Source organism: Macaca thibetana, chromosome 1 (genome assembly GCF_024542745.1).
Source record: "Macaca thibetana thibetana isolate TM-01 chromosome 1, ASM2454274v1, whole genome shotgun sequence".
NCBI classification, from domain to species: Eukaryota; Metazoa; Chordata; class Mammalia; order Primates; family Cercopithecidae; genus Macaca; species Macaca thibetana.
The window spans coordinates 17349661-17370215 of record NC_065578.1 but is presented as its reverse complement, the minus strand read 5'-3'; the positions used below and the strand labels follow the sequence as shown (position 1 = coordinate 17370215).

The 20555-nt window shown below is 55.1% G+C and overlaps 1 protein-coding gene across 1 annotated transcript in view; it reads left to right on the top strand.

The window, feature by feature from the left end:
• Positions 1 to 20555, top strand: part of CROCC (ciliary rootlet coiled-coil, rootletin) — a 57966-nt gene that overhangs the window by 7379 nt on the left and 30032 nt on the right. The window contains exons 3-16 of the mRNA XM_050789749.1: positions 255 to 409; positions 4763 to 4948; positions 5041 to 5124; positions 5203 to 5264; positions 5350 to 5515; positions 6308 to 6414; positions 10594 to 10830; positions 11593 to 11689; positions 12660 to 12743; positions 13162 to 13395; positions 14159 to 14358; positions 17996 to 18178; positions 19353 to 19497; positions 20150 to 20296. Of these exons, the coding sequence (XP_050645706.1) occupies positions 255 to 409; positions 4763 to 4948; positions 5041 to 5124; positions 5203 to 5264; positions 5350 to 5515; positions 6308 to 6414; positions 10594 to 10830; positions 11593 to 11689; positions 12660 to 12743; positions 13162 to 13395; positions 14159 to 14358; positions 17996 to 18178; positions 19353 to 19497; positions 20150 to 20296 (2087 nt within the window). The remainder of the gene's footprint in view (positions 1 to 254; positions 410 to 4762; positions 4949 to 5040; positions 5125 to 5202; positions 5265 to 5349; positions 5516 to 6307; positions 6415 to 10593; positions 10831 to 11592; positions 11690 to 12659; positions 12744 to 13161; positions 13396 to 14158; positions 14359 to 17995; positions 18179 to 19352; positions 19498 to 20149; positions 20297 to 20555) is intronic.

The following is a 20555-nucleotide window of genomic DNA, read 5'->3' as shown; positions in this document are numbered from 1 at the left end:
TGAGCCTCTCTCCTGCACCTCCAAAAGCTGCTGGGCCACACTTTAGCTGGAGCCGTGTTTACTTTATGTCCAGCTTTGTATCCCCTCCTTGCCTTCCTCCCTGTTCTCAGCTCTGTTTGCAGGCCTAATGCTGCAGCCATTCCCACCTGGGCTCATCTCAGGGGCCTGGATGGTTTTTTTGCCCCGCCCCCCCATGTGGGGAGGATGTCCCACTGGACCCAGAAGCCAACCATGTACCCACTGTCCCTTGCCAGTCCCGCTGCCAGCCACGGAGATGGCATCGCTGCTGTCACTGCAGGAGGAGAACCAGCTGCTGCAGCAGGAGCTGTCCCGCGTGGAGGACCTGCTGGCCCAGAGCCGTGCCGAGCGCGATGAACTTGCCATTAAGTACAACGCGGTCAGCGAGAGGGTGGGTGCCGCCCAGGTGGTGGGCTAGGCCAGAGCTCCCCTGGTTTGAGGGCATGGAGGCATCTAGACCAGGCCTACACATGGGGCAAAAGATGGGCCCTGGTGTCAGGTTGGCCTGAGCTTGGATTGAGGCTCTGCCACCTTGAGTGGCGTTGAACAAATCACTACATTCTTCAAGCCTGTTTTCTGTAGTGGGGATTGTAATGGGACGTGGAGTTGTGTGAATAATAGGAAATAATAGAATAAAGTGCCTGGCATAGGGGCATTTTGTTCCCATCTGTCCCAGGCCTGTTAGGGATGCGGGACACAGAGAACAAGATCCCTAGAGATTCCTGCCCCTTGAGTTTCTGGGCATCTCCCTGTGCTACCGTTGCCACGGGCCTTGGGGCTGAGGTGGTGGCTGGAGGCTGGTGTGGCCACCCGTGGTGTTCTGCAGGACATCTGGGGCAGCCACAAGACCTGCCGCCACTGCCTATTGGAATGGGTTCCAGGCAGGGAAGGAAGGAGAAGCAGGCCTGTCTTCATGTCCAGGCAGGATTCACATCACCTGTGCTGTAGGCTTGTGGGGGTCCCACGGCCTGGGGCGGGAGCTGGGTGTGAGCCGGTGCCAGGGGTGCGGGATGCTCTTGATGCACTGTCTGCTTTGGGCCTCCAGGTGGCCGGGAGGTAACCCTGGGAAGTTGGTGGTGGCTGAAGATTGGTAAGGGAGTTGCAAGTGGGACCGAGTGTATGTGTGCAGATGGGAGGCATGCAGGTGGCAATAGTGTATTAATAGTAGCTACTGTTTATTGAATGCCTACTGTGTGCCAGGCATGTGCTGAGTGTTTCACATTTAATACACCAAGTTCGGGACCATTATGATGCCCATTTAACAAAGGAGAAAACAGAAGCTCAGGGATGGGAAGCACCATGCTGGGGGCACACAGCCAGTTAAGGCTAGACACCAGGTCTTCCAGCTCGCAGCCCTGGGGCTCTGTTTGGTTTCTAGACTAACCCAGTCTAGAACCAAAGTTCTGAAGTTTTGTTTCCTACGTACGGGAAGAGACTCTGGGCTAAGGATTTCAGGGCACAGCTGGTCCCCGCAAAGTTGGAAGGGACCCAGAGAGGCAGGGGCTGGCCCAGGGTCTCCTGTGTGGTAGTGGCAGAGCTGGGGTTGGCGTGGGACCCCTGAGCTGGGCTTGTCCAGGCTGGAGCCCGCACTGGGAGGAGGGTGTGTGTTCCTGTGTGTGACTGTGGGGCGTGTCCGTGTCCTGGGATTTGTCTGGCTGGACAAACCCCCAACGAGTTGGGACTTGTAGAGGAGCCGGGTAGGCGGCCCACAGTGGCCCCTAGCATCAGGACAGTGGAGAGCTAGTTTTCCCAGGGTCTGCAGCGGGTGTGTAGGGCATGCTGGCCCCAGTCTTGCATTGTCAGTGGTGATGGGGCCCTGAGCCAGCCCTCCCTTTTCTTTTGGCCCATGCATGGCACAGTGCCACACCCCCAGGGCCTGCCTCTTAAATGCCACCTTCTGAAGCTGGCCCTGCCCCCAGTTGGCAGGGAAGGGAAGAGGTGGGAGGTGACAGGTTCCTCCTCTGCTGGGACACAGCAGCTGGGGCTGGGACTGCAGCACAGGGGGTCTGGGTTAGTGTGGAAGGCTCCCTCCTGTGGCTAGGGGGGCCCCAAATGGCACGCAGAGGGCGCCCGCTGCTTCAGTTGTCCTCTATCCACCATGGTTTGAATGAGGCCCCACCTGGAGGCAGAGGTGGAATAGGAATGACTGCAAAGGCCTTTCCTGGAGGGTGGGTCCCAGAGAACTTCAGAGCCTGGAGATCACCTTATCACAGATAGGGAAAGTAAGTCCTGGAGAGGGGGCATGATAGGCCCAAGGTCAGTGGTGGTGCTGGGATGAGACCCTTGGTCCAGGGCTCTGCAGTTGGGCAACATTCTTTCCCTGCCACCCCCTTTTCTCCATGGCCACAGGTGGCAAGTGCCTGCCCCTGTGGCCCTCACTGGCATGGTGGGCTGGGTTGGGGGGCAGTCAGCGAGATTGTTCTGATCTTTCCAACCCTGCAGCACCCCTGGCATGGGGAGTGGAGGGAGGGTCCGGTGTCCTGTTGACTGCATGTCCTGCAGGGAAACTGAGGAACTCCCAGAGGCCACCTCCCAGCCAAGAGAGAGGACCTCCGGCCCCCTATGGGGGTCCCTCCTTCTTGCTGTCCCTGAGAAGCAGGTGTAGGCACAGTTGAGAATGGAAAGGAGGGAGTGGCCACGCCTCCCTTGGCTCCAGAGGACAGACCCCTGGGCTCCCTTGTGTCCATAGCAACCTGGAAAGAGTAAATGGAATGGCGGTCCGAGGGCAGCGGTTGCTAGGGGAGACAGTCAACTTCTTTCATCTCTGGCTTAGTGGCAGCCTCCTTCCCTTTTGAATTGCAAGTAAAATTGAAAGGCTGTTTTGTGCGGGGTGAAGGTTATGGAAAGGGGTGAGGTGTGGCCGAGAGGGTCCTGGTCTGGTTCTGAGCATTGGAGAAAGGGGAGGAGAACCCGGCAACGGCCTGAACCCCTCTGTGTCCCAGAGGCAAACAGTACCTGCTTCACACAGATATGCAGTGTGGACACGACACGGGCCCCACACAGAGACACACAGATGCACAAAACAAGCCACAAACAACATAGTGAGACCCTAAAACTACTCCACACAAAAGCACTCCAATTCACAGAATGTGCACAGCGTAACCCGCACCCACAGATGGTGAGTGCGGGGCTAGTGTCAGAGTCAGCTGGGCTGGGGTGTTGTCCCTGCTGGGTGCCCCCAACCCACTGTGCGCTCTCACACTGCCCTGCTCCTCTCTCACCTCCCTTCTCCCCAACAACTGGGGAAGATCAGGGGCCAGCAGGTGCCTTAAGGGCGTTGAGAGGGTTCCATGGCTGGTAGGGGCAGCCACAGCCCACAGGGGTCTGAGGATGCAGGGGATGGGAGCTGCCTGGGGGTGGAGGAAGGGCGGCAGCAGCAGAGGCTTTCCTGAGGTGAGGACGAAGGGCGCCTTTTTTTCTTTTTTTAAGACGGAGTCTTGGGCCGGACACTGTGGCTCGTGCCTGTAATCCCAGCACTTTGGCAGGCTGAGGAGGGCAGATCACGAGGTCAGGAGTTCGAGATCAGCCTGGCCAACATAGTGAAACCCCATCTCTACTAAAAATACAAAAAATTAGCCAGGTGTGGTGGCACACACCTGTAGTCCCAGCTATTTGGAAGCCTGAGGCAGGAGAATTCCTTGAATCTGGGAGGCAGAGGTTGCAGTGAGCCGAGATGGCGCCATTGCATTCCAGCCCAGGAGACAGCGCGAGACTGTCTCAGTAAAATAAAATAAAAATCAACAAAGATGGAGTCTTGCTCTGTTGCCCAGGCTGGAGTGCAGTGGTGTGATCTCAGCTCACTGCAACCTCCGCCTCCCAGGTTCAAGCGATTCTCCTGCCTCAGCCTCCTGAGTAACTGGGATTACAGGTGCATGTCACCACGCCCAGCTAATTTTTGTATTTTTAGTAGAGACGGGGTTTCATCATGTTGTCCAGGCTGGTCTCGAACCCCTGACTTCAAGTGATCCACCCACCTTGGCTTCCCAAAGTGCTGGGATTACAGGCGTGAGCCACTGCACCCAGCCAGAAGGTGGCATTAATATACAGGCGCTGTATAGGGCAACATCTGTGCGCATCTTTTACAAATCTTAATGTTGTATATTTGAGGGGTTCATTCGTGTCCACCTGGGGATGTTTGAGGTTGCCTGTATGTGTTATTGTGTGCATATCTTTAAGCTCAGATATGCATAGGTTGATTGACACCTCTGTTTTGAATATATTCCCATGAGCTCATGCCATTAATTCACCTCACAACAAATATTTTACTGAGCGTGAGCCATGCATACCACAGCCACCATTCTAGTACTAAGATACACTGAGGAACAAAAAATCCAGGCTTTCCTGAGCTCACATTGGAGTGGGGGCGTGGTGGGGAGACACAGGCATCAATGTAATAAACAGAAACCACGACGGGGCTGGGTGTTCTGGAGAAGGGGCACATGGTTTACTGAGGCCCCCGAGGTTGATCCCAGGTGCACCTTTGAGCTTTGCCTGCATGGTTTGGGTTTGTGGGCTCACCTGCATGTGTCCATGCATGCCCTATCTGCATGTCTGTGCATGGCTGCATCACCCCCTGCACATGTGCACTGCCCCTGGGCTTACCCACATGTGCCTGCTCCCTAGGGTGCCAGGCTATCAGCCTACAAGGCATTGTGGGTCTGGGCCCAGCCTGGTGCCCCCTACAGAGGCCTGAGCCTGCCTTCCCAGGAGGCCCGGGACTCTCACCCATGGCCCTTCCCTGCAGCTGGAGCAGACTCTGCAGCTGGAGTCTGGGGAGCTGGAGACGCAGGAGCCCAGGGGACTGGTACGGCAGAGCGTGGAGTTGCGGAGGCAGCTGCAGGAGGAGCAGGCCTCTTACCGGCGCAAGCTGCAGGCCTACCAGGAGGGCCAGCAGCGGCAGGCCCAGCTTGTACAGCGGCTGCAGGGCAAGGTCAGGGCCACCCACTCCTGCTCCTGCCCTCCCACATGTTCACTTTGCACTACCCCAACCCCTGGGGCTCACCATCAGCTCCCCATCCCCAGATTCTCCAGTACAAGAAGAGGTGCTCGGAGCTGGAGCAGCAGCTGCTGGAGAGATCCGGAGAGCTGGAGCAGCAGCGACTGAGGGTGGGTGCCAGGGTGGGGCAGGGGCAGGCCCTGCCCTCTACCTGCCCAGCCTGATGCTTTAACCTTTCTCTCACCTAGAACACAGAACACAGCCAAGACCTGGAGAGCGCCCTCATTCGGCTGGAGGAGGAGCAGCAGAGGTGAGGGCGCAGCAGGGAGGGCCAGGGCTGGCAGGATGGCCCCCTGGGCGAGTGAGTGCCTGCTGATCCCCTGTGCCCCATTCAGGAGTGCCAGTCTGGCCCAGGTGAATGCCATGCTCCGAGAACAGCTTGACCAGGCAGGCTCGGCCAACCAAGCTCTGAGTGAGGACATACGAAAGGTGACCAGCGACTGGGCACGCAGCCGCAAGGAGCTGGAGCAGCGGGAGGCAGCATGGAGGCGTGAGGAGGAGGTGGGCATGGGGGTGCAGGGAGGCCAGCTTGACCCAAGGGGAAGGTGCACTGGAGAGGGAGCACTGTCCAAGGGAGCATGTTAGCAGAAGTAAATAGCCGTCATCACAATAACTGGTCTTTATCAATGCGTAGCATGTACCATGTGCATGGTGTGCATTGACCTTTATTCCTCGTAATAACAGCATGTGGTAGGTGTTATCATTCTCCTGATTTTAAAGAGAGGTTAAGGCCGGTTGCTGTGGCTCACGCCTGTAATCCCAGCACTTTGGGGGGCTGAGGCAGGTGGATCACCTGAGGTCAGGAGTTCGAGACCAGGCTGGCCAACATGGTGAAACCCCGTCTCTACTAAAAATACAAAAAATAGCCGGGCGTGGTGGCACACGCCTGTAATCCTAGCTATTCAGGAGGCTAAGAGATCGTGCCACTGCACTGCATCCTGGGCAACGGAGCAAGACTCTGTCTCAAAATAAATAAAGACAGGTTAAGTAACCTGCCCACAGTCATGCAATTGGCAGCTGGGAGGCAAAGCTAGGTCCCTGGCATTTTTTCCCTTCCTTGCTGCCTCTTGCAGCCAAAAGAGGATTTGAAACCCAGGTCCCTGTGCAGGAGGGAACCATGAGGCTTGGGAGGCTGAGCGTGGCTGCTTGGACACAACTCTGCACACAGGCCCACAGAAAAACCCGCTCCCTTGAACGGTGGTGCCTCCTGGAATGGTCGGAGATGGGGGAAGCTGGGGGAGGGAGTAAACCTGCTGTCACCCCAACCCTTCTCTTGGCATGTCTTCCCTCCAGTCTTTCAACGCCTACTTCAGCAACGAGCACAGTCGCCTGCTCCTCCTCTGGAGGCAGGTAGTGGGGTTCCGGCGGCTGGTCAGCGAGGTGAAGATGTTCACCGAGAGGTGAGGCCTGGCCGGGGACGGGGCAGAGGCTGAGAGCCAGCCCTGCTCTTTACATCCAACTCAACTCAGTTGAATTTCAGTTCAACTCAATGCACCTACTGTGCACAAGGGCGTGTGAGGACACAGAGGCAACCTGTAATAACCATTACCATAGTCATGGCAGTCAGCATTTATTAGATGTTGACTCTGAGCTAGACTCTTTGTATATTTCATTTCAACTAATATTCATAGCTTCCCTGTGAAGTAGGAACTGTGTTCATTCCCATTTTACAGATGAGGACATTGAGGCACAGAGAGGTTGAGTGATCTTCCTGAGGTCACACAATAGTACATAAGTGGCTGAGTCAGAGTTTGAAGTTCCTGATTTTTTTTTTTTTGAGATGGAGTCTCGCTCTGTCACCAGGCTGGAGTGCAGTGGCACGATCTTGGATCACTGCAACCTCTTACCTCCTGGGTTCAAGGAATTCTCCTGCCTTAGCCTCCTGAGTTGCTGGGATAACGGGCATGCTGCCACGCCTGACTAATTTTTTTTTTGTCTTTTAGTAGAGACAGGGTTTCACCATGTTGCCCAGGCTGGTCTCGAACTCCTGAGCTCAGGCAATCCGCCAGCCTCAGCCTCCCAAAGTGCTGGGATTATAGGCATGAGCCACTGCATCAGGCCAAAGTTCCTGATTTTAATCCACTAGAATATTCAGCTTTGCTACCAAGGACCTCACAGCCTCTAGTGATGAAGAGACGTAGATCCCCAAAATTCTAGACTAAGGAAGCGAGTGGTCAGTGATATGTACATGGGACAGAGGGAATGTCCTGGAGGCTCAGAAGGATGGGAGGGGTGGGGAGGTCAGAAAAACCGCTTTGTGGAGATGGAATTTGCTCAGAGCCTCAAGGAATGGGTAGGGTTGAAGCAGAGCAGCAGGCACTCCAAGCAGAAGCAAGGCATGAGCAAAGGCGGGGAGGTGCGAGCCCATGGCAGTCAGGGGTGTTGAACGAAGGGCTGGTACAGGGAAAGGAGAGCCTGCCTCAGCGGGGGAGCTTGGGCCTGCCTGATCTTTGAACAGGGGCGTCTGATCGGTGTGAGCAGTCCACTCAACAGTAGTGTCGGGGAGTCTGTGGAGAGAGCCCCAAGGCAGGGGGCCAAGCTGTTTCATTTAGTGCATTAAAAACCTTTTAGTTAGTAATCTTTTCTTTATTTTTTCTTTTCTTTATGGCTCACTACAGCCTCGGCCTCCTGGTCTCAAGCAATCCTCCTACCTCAGGTCCTGTGCAGTTGGGACCACAGGTGCATGCCACCAGGCTTGCTGATTTTTTTATTTCTTGTAGAGTTGAGGTCTCACTTTGTTGCCCAGGTTGGTCTTGAACTCCTGAGCCCAAGTGATCCTCCTGCCTTGACCTCCCAGAGTGCTGGGATTACACACACCTGGTTTAATAATCTTTTCTTAATACCATCAAATAGCCAGTGTCTGGATTTTCCATATGTCTCATAAATGTCACAGATAGGCCAGGTGCAGTGGCTCATGCCTATAATCTCAGTACTTCGGGAGGCCCAGGCGGGCAGATCACCTGAAGTCAGGAATTCGAGACCAGCCTGGCCAACGTGGTGAAACCCCCGTCTCTACTAAAAATACAAAAATTATCCAGGCGTGATGACACACGCCTGTAATCCCAGCTACTGGGAAGGCTGAGGTACCAGACTCGCTTGAACCCAGGAGGCAGAGGTTTCAGTGAGCCGAGATCACACCACTGCACTCCAGCCTGGGTGACAGAGTGAAACTGTCTCAAAAAAAAAAAAAAAAAATTCACAGATAGTCTTGCTTTAGTGTTTTCTTTACAATTTGTTTGAATCCAGATCCATAGACATTCACAAAATGTGAATGGTTGCTTTGTCTTTTTTTTTGTTTTGAGATGGAGTCTCGCTTTGTTGCCCAGGCTGCAGTGCAGTGGCGCCATCTTGGCTCACTACAACCTGTGCCTCCTGGGTTCAGCAATTCTATGGCTGCAGCCTCGTGAGTAGCTGGGATTACAGGCGTGAGCCACCAAGCCCAGCTAACTTTTGTATTTTTAGTAGAGATGGGGGCTTCACCATGTTGGCCAGGCTGGTCTTGACCTCAGGTGATCCACCTACCTTGGTGGCCACAGAAAGAGACTCCATCTCAAAAAAAACAAAAACAAAATTTTTTTTTTTTTTTTTTTTTTTTTTTTTTTTTTTTTTTTTTGAGACGGAGTCTCGCTCTGTCGCCCAGGCTGGAGTGCAGTGGCGCGATCTCGGCTCACTGCAAGCTCCGCCTCCCGGGTTCACGCCATTCTCCTGCCTCAGCCTCCCGAGTAGCTGGGACTACAGGCGCCCACAACCGCGCCCGGCTAATTTTTTGTATTTTTAGTAGAGACGGGGTTTCACCGTGGTCTCGATCTCCTGACCTTGTGATCCGCCCGCCTCGGCCTCCCAAAGTGCTGGGATTACAGGCGTGAGCCACCGCGCCCGGCCAAAAACAAAATTTTTAAGTAGCCTTTTAATATTTTTATATTTTACTTTTGATTAAGTCACATGTTCACAAGGTTCACATTTCAAAAGGGTACACAGTAAAACGGCTCCCTTTCACCTCTGACCCTAGATATTCCCCTTCCCGCCTTGGAGGCAAGCAGCATTATCAGCTTCTTTTTCTTTTTATATATACAATTTTTTTCTTTTTTCTTTTGGCCACCAAGTTACCATGAGATGCATTATCAGTTTCCTTTTTTTTTTTTTTTTTTTTTTTTCGAGATGGAGTCTCCCTCTGTCTCCCAGGCTAGAGTGCAGTGACACAGTCTTGGCTCACTGCAACCTCCATCTCCCAGGTTCAAGCGATTTTCCCACCTCTACCTCCCAAGTAGCTAGGATTACAGGCATGAGCCACCACACCCAACTAATTTTTGTATTTTTAGTAGAGGCGGGGTTTTGCTATGTTGGCCAGGCTGGTCTCGAACTCCTGACCTCAGGTGATCCTCCCACCTCGGCCTCCCAAAGTGCTGGGATTATAGGCATGAGCCACCGCTCCTGGCCTATCAGTTTCTTAAGTGACCTTCCAGGGTTATCTTATATAATCAAATAAAGCAGATCACACACACACACACACACACACACACACACACACACACACACTCTTTTGTATATACGCCTGGTAAAATTTCATGTTCACAGTTCTTGAAGATGCTTTCCTCACCTACCAGTTTTAACTGGGAGGTGGCTCTGTGTCAGACCAGGAGAAACTTTTTCACTGGTTTTCTTTGACCACAGAGTGTTCCACTGAATAGATGTACCATCATGTACTTAGTAACAGTCCCCTTTTGATAGACATTCAGGTTGTCACCAGGATTTTTTACACGAGCAGTGCTGCAGTGAACCTCCTTGTCCACAAGCCATCTCCTCTGTGCTGGGGTCTATCTTTGGATACGTTCTTAGAGGAGGAGCTGGTGGGAAGGTCCTATGCATGCATAGTTCTCGGAACTCTCCCCCAGTGCCCTCCCTTGTGGTTGTACTCACCCTCATACCAGCTGTGTAGGGGAGTGCCTGTTACCCCAAAGCCCCTCCCTGTGTATTATGTGACCCTTTTTTTTTTTTTTCCCCCAATCTGATAGTGGACAAATGGCATCCCAGTGTAGGGTTTGTTGCTGTATTTTTCTTTTTCTTCCTCTTTTGTTTTTGAGATGGAGTCTCACTATGTTTCTCATGCTGGCCTCAAACTCCTGTGCTCAAGCAGTCCTGCCTTAGCTTCCCACATAGCTGAAACTGCAGGTGCATGCCACCGCACCCAGCCTAATATTTTTATTTTTATTTTATTTATTTATTTTTTTGAGACGCAGTCTCGCTGTGTTGTCCAGGCTGGAGTGCAGTGGCATGATCTCGGCTTACTGCAGTCTCCATGTCCTGGGTTCAAGCAATTCTGCCTTAGCCTCCCAAGTAGCTGGGATTACAGGCGGGTGCCACCATGCCCCACCAATTTTTCTATTTTTAGTAGAGATGGGGTTTCACTATGTTGGCCAGGCTGGTTCAAACTCCTGACCTCAGGCAATCTGCTCGTCTTGGCCTCCCAAAGAAAGTGCTGGGATTACAGGTGTGAGCCACAATGCCTGGCCCCAGCATAGTTTTAATTTGTAGTTGGGAGCGAGCCCCATCCCATCGCCAGCCTATGCTCTCTCCCCAAGGGACCTGCTGCAGCTGGGAGGGGAGCTGGCCCGGACATCACGAGCTGTCCAGGAGGCAGGCCTGGGACTGAGCACGGGCCTGCGGCTGGCAGAGAGCCGGACGGAGGCAGCCCTGGAGAAGCAGGCCCTGCTGCAGGCCCAGCTGGAGGAGCAGCTGCGGGACAAGGTGCTCCGCGAGAAGGACCTGGCCCAGCAGCAGATGCAGAGCGACCTGGACAAGGCTGACCTCAGTGCCAGGTGGGTACCTGGTGGGTGCTGCACAAGGCAGGCGTCCCTGCAGAAGGTAAAACTGGAGGGTTGGGGAGAAGGGAGCATCTGTTCACTAGGCACAGGGCCTTCCTCTGCGAGCTCAGCCAGTCTTCCCAGGCACCCCACTGAGGTTCCGAAGGCACTTGCCCAGTGTATATCATAAACAGCTTAGCCTCTGATGACAGAACTTGTGGCGGGGTGCGGTGGCTCACACCTGTAATCCCAGCACTTTGGGAGGCCAAGGTAGGGGGATTACCTGAGGTCAGGAGCTCAAGACCAGCCTGCCCAACAGGCAAAACCCTGTCTCTACTAAAATACAAAAACTAGCTGGGCATGGTGGCGCGTGCCTATAATCCCAGCTATGAGGGAGGCTGAGGCAGGAGAATCGCTTGAACCCAGAATGTGGAGGTTGCAGTGAGCCAAGATCACATCACTGTATTCCAGCCTGGATGACAGAGGGAAACTCCGTCTCAAAAAAAAAAAAAAAAGAACTTGTGCCCCTTACTCCTGCCACCTGGACACGTCCTCAAGTGCTTTCCCATGAGATAAAGCTGGTGGGAACCTCACTCCTGTTTCACAGATAAGTGTGAGGTCTGGAGAGGAGCCGGGACTTGCCTAAGGTCACACAGCCAGGGAGGTGGATGTTAGGGTCCCTGCCTCAGGTTTGGAGAAGCATGGTGGACACAGAGCTACTGGATTTGAGAGGCAGTGGTGGTCCCCTATTCACCTCTGTTTCTCCCCCAACTCCAGAGTGACAGAGCTGGGCCTGGCAGTGGAGCGTCTTCAGAAGCAGAATCTGGAGAAGGATCAGGTCAACAAGGACCTCACCGAGAAGCTTGAGGCCCTGGTGAGCTGTAGCTTCCCCTGAGATGTGGCAGGGTGGGATGGGGTACCGGCCAGATCCATGGACGCAGGCTTAGGGCTGGGCTGCCTGGGCCACCCCCAGCATCCCACTCACACTCAGGTTCAGCCCTCACAGGTGTGCAGTCTTCGTGGTAAGCACACTCACCTCCTCCATCCCATTTCTTTTTTTTTTTTTTTTTTTTTTTTGAGACGGAGTCTCACGCTCTTGCCCAGGCTGGAGTGCAGTGGCGCGATCTCGGCTCACTGCAAGCTCCGCCTCCCGGGTTCCCGCCATTCTCCTGCCTCAGCCTCCTGAGTAGCTGGGACTACAGGCGCCCGCCACCGCGCCCGGCTAATTTTTTTGTATTTTTAGTAGAGACGGGGTTTCACTGTGGTCTCGATCTCCTGACCTTGTGATCCGCCCGCCTCGGCCTCCCAAAGTGCTGGGATTACGGGCTTGAGCCACCGCGCCCGCCCCATCCCATTTCTTTCCCCCAGCAGCCCTGTAGCATAATCCTTATGACACAGATGGGGAAACTGAGGCCCAAGAGGGGAAATGCTTGTCCAGTCTCAGAGCCAGTAAGCGGGAGAGCGGGGACTTGAACTCCCATCCACGCTCTCCAGGTCCAGATGCTGCCTCGGGCAACCCAGCTGCTCCCCCTCCCCCACCAGTGGGACACTCACTACTCCAGGGTACGGCCTGGTTTGGTCACCCCTCTGTGTGGGGCCTGGCGTGGGTTCTAGGTTCGGCTCTCCTCCAATCGACTGTGTGACCTGGGGCAGGACACAGCTCTTCTTTGGGCCTGGACTGTTCAGCGAGGGCCTCGGGCCTGCTGTGAGGTCTACCAGGTGGCTGGCCTATGGACATGGCTTCAGAGGCCACCTGGTCAGTGGTGGGCCAGGGAGGGAAGGGAAAGGGAGGTTTGAGATAAGACAGAACCTGGACCACCTTTGTCTCCCTAACTGCACTCCAGGAATCCCTGCGGCTACAGGAGCAGGCGGCCCTGGAGACAGAGGACGGAGAGGGGCTACAGCAGACCCTAAGGGACCTGGCACAGGTGTGAGCCCAGAGAGGTGGGAAGACAGGGCCCTGCCAGGCGGTCCCGGGCTCCCCCACCACGCCTTTTGGTGGCCTGGGACTGAACTGCAAATGGGTGGGGGCCTAGGGCCCAGGCTGTAGCTGCTCAGCACCCCTGCTAACTCACCCGGCCCCTGCCCTGGGCAGCCCCCAGTCTCAGAGGGGAGGCACGGCCCTTCTGGAGCCCACCTGACGCCAAATGATGTCTTCGCAATAAATCGGAGGCCTCAGCTGCGAGCTGAGAACTGAACTAGTGGAGGAGGTGAAATCAGGAAGGCTTCTTGTAGGAGGGATCATTTGGGATGAGGCGGCCCCCCAGCCTAGTCTGGGCCTCTTTGTCCAGCTAACCCCGCGGTTCCTAACTCTGGCCTCCTTCTGCCTTCCTCCCCTACCCTCAGGCCGTCCTGTCGGACTCTGAGAGCGGTGTCCAGCTGAGTGGCTCCGAGCGCACGGCAGATGCGTCCAACGGCAGCCTGCGGGGGCTCTCGGGCCAGCGGACCCCGTCCCCACCACGGCGCTCCTCACCGGGCCGAGGCCGTTCGCCCCGCCGAGGCCCCTCCCCGGCCTGCTCAGACTCCTCCACGCTCGCCCTGATCCACTCCGCCCTGCACAAGCGCCAACTGCAGGTCCAGGTAGGAAGGGGTTTGAGTGTTCTGGGCGCCACCAGAGGCCCCGGGGGAGGTGCTCACGCCCTCTGGGTTGGGGGTGGGGGCAGGGGCGGGGGCGGGTCCGGGGCCAGGGTCCGGAACAGGAGTCTGAGCGCCCTGTGGTGCAGCCAGAGCCCTTAGAAATAGTGTCTGAGGGGGTCAGGACCCCCAGGGAGGTGGCCGAGAGCTCTGCGGTGAAACGGAGCCCAGAAGTAGGGGTGCTTGGGCAGCTGGTGGAGGGAGAGGAATGCGGCAGTGTTAGGGTCTTGGTAGAGAGGGAGACAGGTCCCTGGTCATACAGAGCCAGGACCCTGGGAAAAGGTCTAGCAAGGGGAATCTGAGCCTAGGATGAGAGGAACTTGGCAACTAGGGGCAGAGTCAGGGTAGGGAGGAGTCTGAGGGTGGAACCAGGATGCAAAGGGGAGGGGCCTGGGAGCCCTGGGGGGGTGCCGGTCAGATCCCAGGAGACTAGTGTTCCTGGGGGTTTGTGTGGCATGGGGGGAGGGGAGACTTTGATAGGAGTTGTCCGGGACCCCAGGGAGGTGAGGGCTCAGAGGGTGGTGAGGGCACATAGTAGGGGAGTGGAAGCCTGGATCTCAGGCCTAGGCCCCTATCCTGTCCCAGGTCAGGTCCAGACCCTGGACCCCGCCTAGCGTAGGCTGGTGTGTATCCCGAGAACCAGTAGAGAGTAGGTGGGCTCTGGAGGCCTCCCAGGACCCCTCTAGACTCTGTGATCCCCACGCCCCAGGACATGCGTGGGCGCTATGAGGCAAGCCAGGACCTGCTGGGCACCCTGCGGAAGCAGCTTAGCGACAGCGAGAGTGAACGGCGGGCCCTAGAGGAACAGCTGCAGCGCCTGCGGGACAAGACCGATGGCGCCATGCAGGCCCAGGAGGACGCCCAGCGCGAGGTGCAGCGGCTGCGGAGTGCCAACGAGCTCCTGAGCAGGTGCCGGGGAGGTCTGAGCTGGGGGCTGCTGAAGAATAAATAAACATCTAGGCATAACACCAGTCGAGCCTTATGCGCTAATATTGTCGCCAGTAGCTACATGTGCCTATTAATATTTATTTATTTGTTTATTTATTTTTGAGACGGAGTCTCGCTCTGTCGCCCAGGCTGGAGTGCAGTGGCGCGATCTTGGCTCACTGCAAGCTCCGTCTCCCGGGTTCATGCCATTCTCCTGCTTCAGCCTCCTGAGTAGCTGGGACTACAGGTGCCCGCTGCCACGCCAGGCTGTTTTTTTTTGAGACGGAGTTTCACTGTGTGGTCTAGGCTGGAGTGCAGTGGCGCGATCTTGGCTCACTGCATCCTCCGCAGCCGAGGTTTGAGCAGTTCTCAACTCAGACTCCCGAGTAGCTGGGATTACAGGTGCCCACTACCACGCCCGGCTGATTTTTTTTGTATTTTTAGTAGAGATGGGGTTTCACCATCTTGGCCAGGCTGATCTTGAACTCCTGACCTGGTGATCCACCCACCTCGGTTTCCCAAAGTGCTGGAATTACAGGCATGAGCCACCGCACCTGGCCAACATTTATTTTTATTTCTTTATTTTTTATTTTTTGAGATGGAGTCTCACTCAGTCGCCCAGGCTGGACTGCAGTGGCGTGACCTTGGCTCACTGCAACTCCGCCTTCTGGGTTCACGCCATTCTCCTGCCTCAGCCTCCCAAGTAGCTAGGACTACAGGCGCCCGCCACCACGCCCAGCTAATTTTTTGCATTTTTAGTAGAGACGGGGGTTTCACCGTGTTAGCCAGGATGGTCTCGATCCCCTGACCTTGTGATCCGCCCGCCTTAGCCTCCCAAAGTGCTGGGATTACAGGCGTGAGCCACCGTGCCTGGCCAACATTTATTTTTTATTATTCAGTTTTGTTTTGTTTTGTTTTGTTTTGCTTTGTTTTGAGTCATGCTCTTGCTCTGTTTCCCAGGCTGGGGCACAGTGGCTCCATCACAGCTCACTGTTGCCTGGAACTCCCAGACTCAAGCGATCCTCCCACCTCTACCTCCCAACTGTTCCTAGTTGGGGGCCAGGGCCTGGGCCTGGCCTGGGGAAGGATATGGGACCGATGCTTGAGAGTTAGGTTTCCACTCCCTTCCTCTGTGCCCTCACCACCCTCTGAGACCTCACCTCCCCAGGTCCTGGGCAACTCTGATCTCAGCCCCAAGGATGCTAGACAAGCCCCCAACATTTCTGAATTTTTTGTAGAGATGGGGGTCTCACTATGTTCCCACGCTGGTCTTGAACTCCTAGCTTCAAACACTCCTCCCACCTCAGCCTCCCAAATTGCTGGGATTACAGGCATAAGCCACTGTGCCTGGCTCTATTAAATTTAATTAAAAATATTAAAAAGTGAAAATTCAGACTGGGTGTGATGGCTCATGCCTATAACACCTACTGTGTGCCAGGCTCTTGGCTGAGTGTTTTTTTAATGTACTCTGTCATTTAGCCTTCCTGTCAAACTCATGCAATTTGGAACTCTGTTGTTGTAAGCTTGAGAGATTCGCTCAGACTCGTACAGTGTTGTGTGGCTGGGGGTGGCAGGGTGGGAATTGGAATTCAGGTCCATGTGAGAGTAAACTGAGGCTTTCCATGCCTGGAAAGGAGATCTTTTTAAGTAGTTGTGTTCACAGCAAACATCTCATTTGGCATTTTGCTATTTGTACTTAACAGCACATTGTCGACTGGGCACAGTGGCTCACGCCTGTAATCCCAGCACTTTAGGAGGCCAAGGCGGGTGGATAACTTGAGGTCAGGAGTTTGAGACCAGTCTGGCCAACATGGTGAAACCCCATCTCTACTAAAAATAAAAAAAAATTGGCCGGGCATGGTGGCTCACGCCTGTAATCCCAGCACTTTGGGAGGCCGAGGTGGGCGGATCACAAGGTCAGGAGATTGAGACCGTGGTGAAACCCCGTCTCTACTAAAAATAGAAAAAATTAGCCGGGCGCAGGGGCGGGCGCCTGTAGTCCCAGCTACTCGGGAGGCTGAGGCAGGAGAATGGCGTGAACCCGGGAGGCGGAGCTTGCAGTGAGCCGAGATTGCGCCACTGCACTCCAGCCTGGGCGACAGAGCGAGACTCCGTCTCAAAAAAAAAAAAATTGGCCAGGCACAGTGGCTCACACCTGTAATCCCAGCACTTTCGGAGGCTGAGACTGGAGGACTACCTGAGGTCAGGAGTTCAAGACCAGCCTGACCAACATGGAGAAACCCCGTCTCTACTACAAATACAAAATTAGCCATCCGTGGTGGTGCATGCTTGTAATGCCAGCTACTTGGGAGGCTGAGGCAGGAGAATCACTTGAACCTGGGGGGCGGAGGTTGCAGTGAACTGAGATCACACCACTGCACTCCAGCCTGGGCAACAAGAGTGAAACTCTGTGTCAAAAAAAATAAGTAAATAAAAATAAAAGTAAAAAATAAAAAAAATTAGGGCCGGGTATGGTGGCTTACGCCTGTATTCCCAGCACTTTGGGAGACTGAGGCAGGCAGATCACTTGAGGTCAGGAGTTTGAGACCAGCCTGGCCAACATGGTGAAACCCCGCTTCTAACTAAAAATGCAGTAAAGCTGGGCGTGGTGATAGGTGCCTGTAATCCCAGCTACTCGGGAGTCTGAGGCAGGGGAATCGCTTGAACTCTGTAAGTGGAGGTTGCAGCAAGCCGAGATTGTGTCACTGCACTCCAGCCTGGGCGAACAGTGTGAGACTCCATCTAAAAAACACAAAAAACAAAAAAATTGCTGGACACGGTGGCTCATGCCTGTAATCCCAGCACTTTGGGAGGCCGAGGTGGGCAGATCACGAGGTCAGGAGATCAAGACCATCCTGGCTAACACGGTGAAACCCCGTCTCTACTAAAAATACAAAAAATCAGCTGGGTGTGGTGGCAGGTGCTTGTAGTCCCAGCTACTCAGGAGACTGAGGCAGGAGAATGGTGTGAACCTGGGAGGCAGAGCTTGCAATGAGGGGAGATCACACCACTGCACTCCAGCCTGGGTGACAGAGTGAGACTCCATCTCAGGAAAAAAAAAAAAAAATCATGTCGTGAAGTTTTTTTGCACCTACTGCCAGTGAGGAAAGTGGCAGCTCACAGCAAGTCTTTGGGGTCCCCGTTGCTGCCTTCTCCTCCCTCCCCTGCTGTGGCCACCATGTGCCTATGTAGCAGGAAGCTGTGGGATCTGCAGACTCAGCTCTATCAGGCTTCCCAGAATTGAGAGGCATGGGGTGTTTATAGGGGGCATTTCCTGGTCACATGGCCTAGCAGAGCTGGTGGCACAATTGCCTGTGTGTCCCAGGAGCCCAGCGTGGCCTCTTCTACCTGGTGGGGTGCTTGGAGGTCACCCCAGTGCCTCCATTCACTCCACTGGGCCTCCAAGTGGACAGGCTGGGGAGAAGGAAAGCCAGGTTCTTCTGCTGGAGGGTTTGAGTGAAATGAGTCAGCCATGGGCAGGGTGGTCAGGGAAGGCTTCCTGGAGGCAGTTGCCTTGGAAGATGGGAAGATGTAGCTCATGGCTAGAGGAGCAGCCAGCCACCTTCCCTGGGGAGAGCAGCCCCAGCATCCCCTCCCCTCCTCTCCCCTTGTCCTGAAGGGAGAAGAGCAACCTGGCCCACAGCCTGCAGGTGGCCCAGCAGCAGGCCGAGGAGCTGCGGCAGGAGCGGGAGAAGCTGCAGGCTGCCCAGGAGGAGCTGCGGCGCCAGCGGGACCGGCTGGTGGAAGAGCAGGAGGACGCGGTGCAGGATGGCGCGCGGGTGCGCCGGGAGCTTGAGCGCAGGTGAGCAGCATCTCACCTCCCTGTCAGGGCCCTTCAAATGTGCCTCAGATCCCCTGACAGTGCCCCTGGGGAGTTAGGGAGCACCCACTGGGTCCTGGGCCTCCTACCATCTGGACCCCTCTGATGCTGGGTTTTCTAACCAGTCCCATTTCAGGAAATTGAGGCTCAGGGAGGTGTCGTCACTTACCTGGGATCAGAGAACTAGTTAAAAGGTAGAACTTGGATGATAATAACAACAATAATTAAAATAACAGTAGTAATATTAACAATAGTATTTTTAAAATTTAGTTATGATCATAATAATATCCTTACTAATTTCACTAAGTGCCAGATACCATTTTAAGCAATTTAGTTCTCATTCAATTCTATGATAACTCTGTGTCGTAGAAGCTGTTATCTCCATTTTGTGGATGGTAAACTGAGGCACAGAGAAGCCATGTTCCTTGCCCCAGGTCACACAGCTAATTAGCAGAAGAGCCAGGATTTGAACCCGGGCATTCTGCCTTCAGAGTTAACCTCTTCCCCACTGCGCTGCTTACCTCTCTGGGACGTGATCGATGATGATGTTTAGTAGACTGTGGTGGTGCATGTGATTCTTGTTTCTGAAGGCCCTTGGGGACATGTGTCAGGCACCATTTTAAGCATATGTGAAGTCTGTATCCTTAAAACAGGCCGGGCGTGGTCGCTCATGCCAGTAATCCAGCAATTTGGGAGGCTGAGGCAGGGGAATCACCTGAGGTCAGGAGTTCGAGACCAGCCCGACCAACATGGGGAAACCCCGTCTGTACTAAAACTACAAAATTAGCCAGGCATGGTGGTGGGCACCTGTAATCCCAGCTACTCAGGAGGCTGAGGCAGGAGAATTGCTTGAACCCGGGAGGCAGAGGTTGCAGTGAGCCGAGATCGCGCCACTGTACTCCAGCCTGGGTGACAGAGCGAGACTCTGTCTCAAAAAAACAATGTCACGAGGCAAGTGTTACCTCGTTTTGCAGATGTGAAAACGGAGGCGCAGGGTCATGCAGCTAAGTGTAGTGGGCTTGGTTGCCCTGTGGGTCAGGCTCTTTCTCTCCAAACTCCTGCCTCAGGCCTGGTCCCCAGCCCAGCATCTCGCTGGCTACAGGAGGTTCAGGGCAGGAAAGTGACATGGGCCACCCACCCGCCCTCTGTCCCGCAGCCATAGACAACTAGAGCAGCTGGAAGGGAAGCGCTCAGTCCTGGCCAAGGAGCTGGTGGAGGTGAGGGAGGCGCTGAGCCGCGCTACGCTGCAGCGGGACATGCTGCAGGCCGAGAAGGCCGAGGTGGCCGAGGCGCTGACCAAGGTGGGTCCCTGTTTGCTGCACAACCACAAACCTACCTCTGACCCCCAGCCCCAAGACGTCTCGCTCTGGCATGGACTGGTCCCAGTGTCAGGCAGACCTCTGGGCCTGGTCACAGACTGACCCCTTCCTTCTGGATACAGGCTGATCTTTGTTGCAGGCCACAGACCTCTGGACCTCTGGTCCCAGGTATAAGTGGATTGACCTCTCTTTATGGCCATATCCCTGCTCTTGTAGATGCTCCCGGGGGCAGTGCCTATAGCTCAGGGTCATCCAGTACCTGAGACTCAGCTCCTGGGGCCTGAGAGTTGGGGCTACAGCCCAGAGAGTCCTTGGCGGGGGGGCCGGCCTTGTTCACTGCAGCCTGGGCTCTGAGCAGTGCTATCCCTAGACCGTACTCAGGGGATCCTCTGAACTCTGGTCCTGCCCTGCAGCTTGAGCTATTTTTGCACAGCTCTGTGGTGCGTGGCTTTTAAATGGCTCCATAAGCAGCAGGCTTTCTGCGGTGATTTTTTTTTTCCATCTCACGCTATGTCCCCTCCTTGTCTCCCCTCCCCTGTCTCCGAGGGTCCGTCTCTCTGGGTCTCTTCTTGTCTCTCCTCACCTCTTCCCGACCTTTCTGCCTTTCCTCATCTCTGAGGGCCTGACTCTGCAGGCTGAGGCTGGCCGCGTGGAGCTCGAGCTCTCCATGACCAAGCTGAGGGCAGAGGAGGCCTCCCTGCAGGACTCCCTGTCCAAGCTGAGCGCCCTCAACGAGAGCCTTGCTCAGGACAAGCTGGATCTGAACCGCCTTGTTGCCCAGGTACGCTGTGCACCTGCAGGCGCACCTGCCTTGCCCACCCGTCCTCCCCACTCAGTGAGGCACCCTGGGCCCAGCCCTGCACCTGTCTTGGCCGCTGCCTCCTTTTTTGTCTCTGGTTCTCTGTCTGTCTCCGTCTGTCTGTCTATCCTCTCTAGACGTCAAAGCACAGAAGCTGCATGGGCCCTCATCTCCCCCTCCCCAGCGTCCCACACACCCAAGGGCACTGTCCCTTATTCCCTTGGAGCCTCCCCTGGGCTAT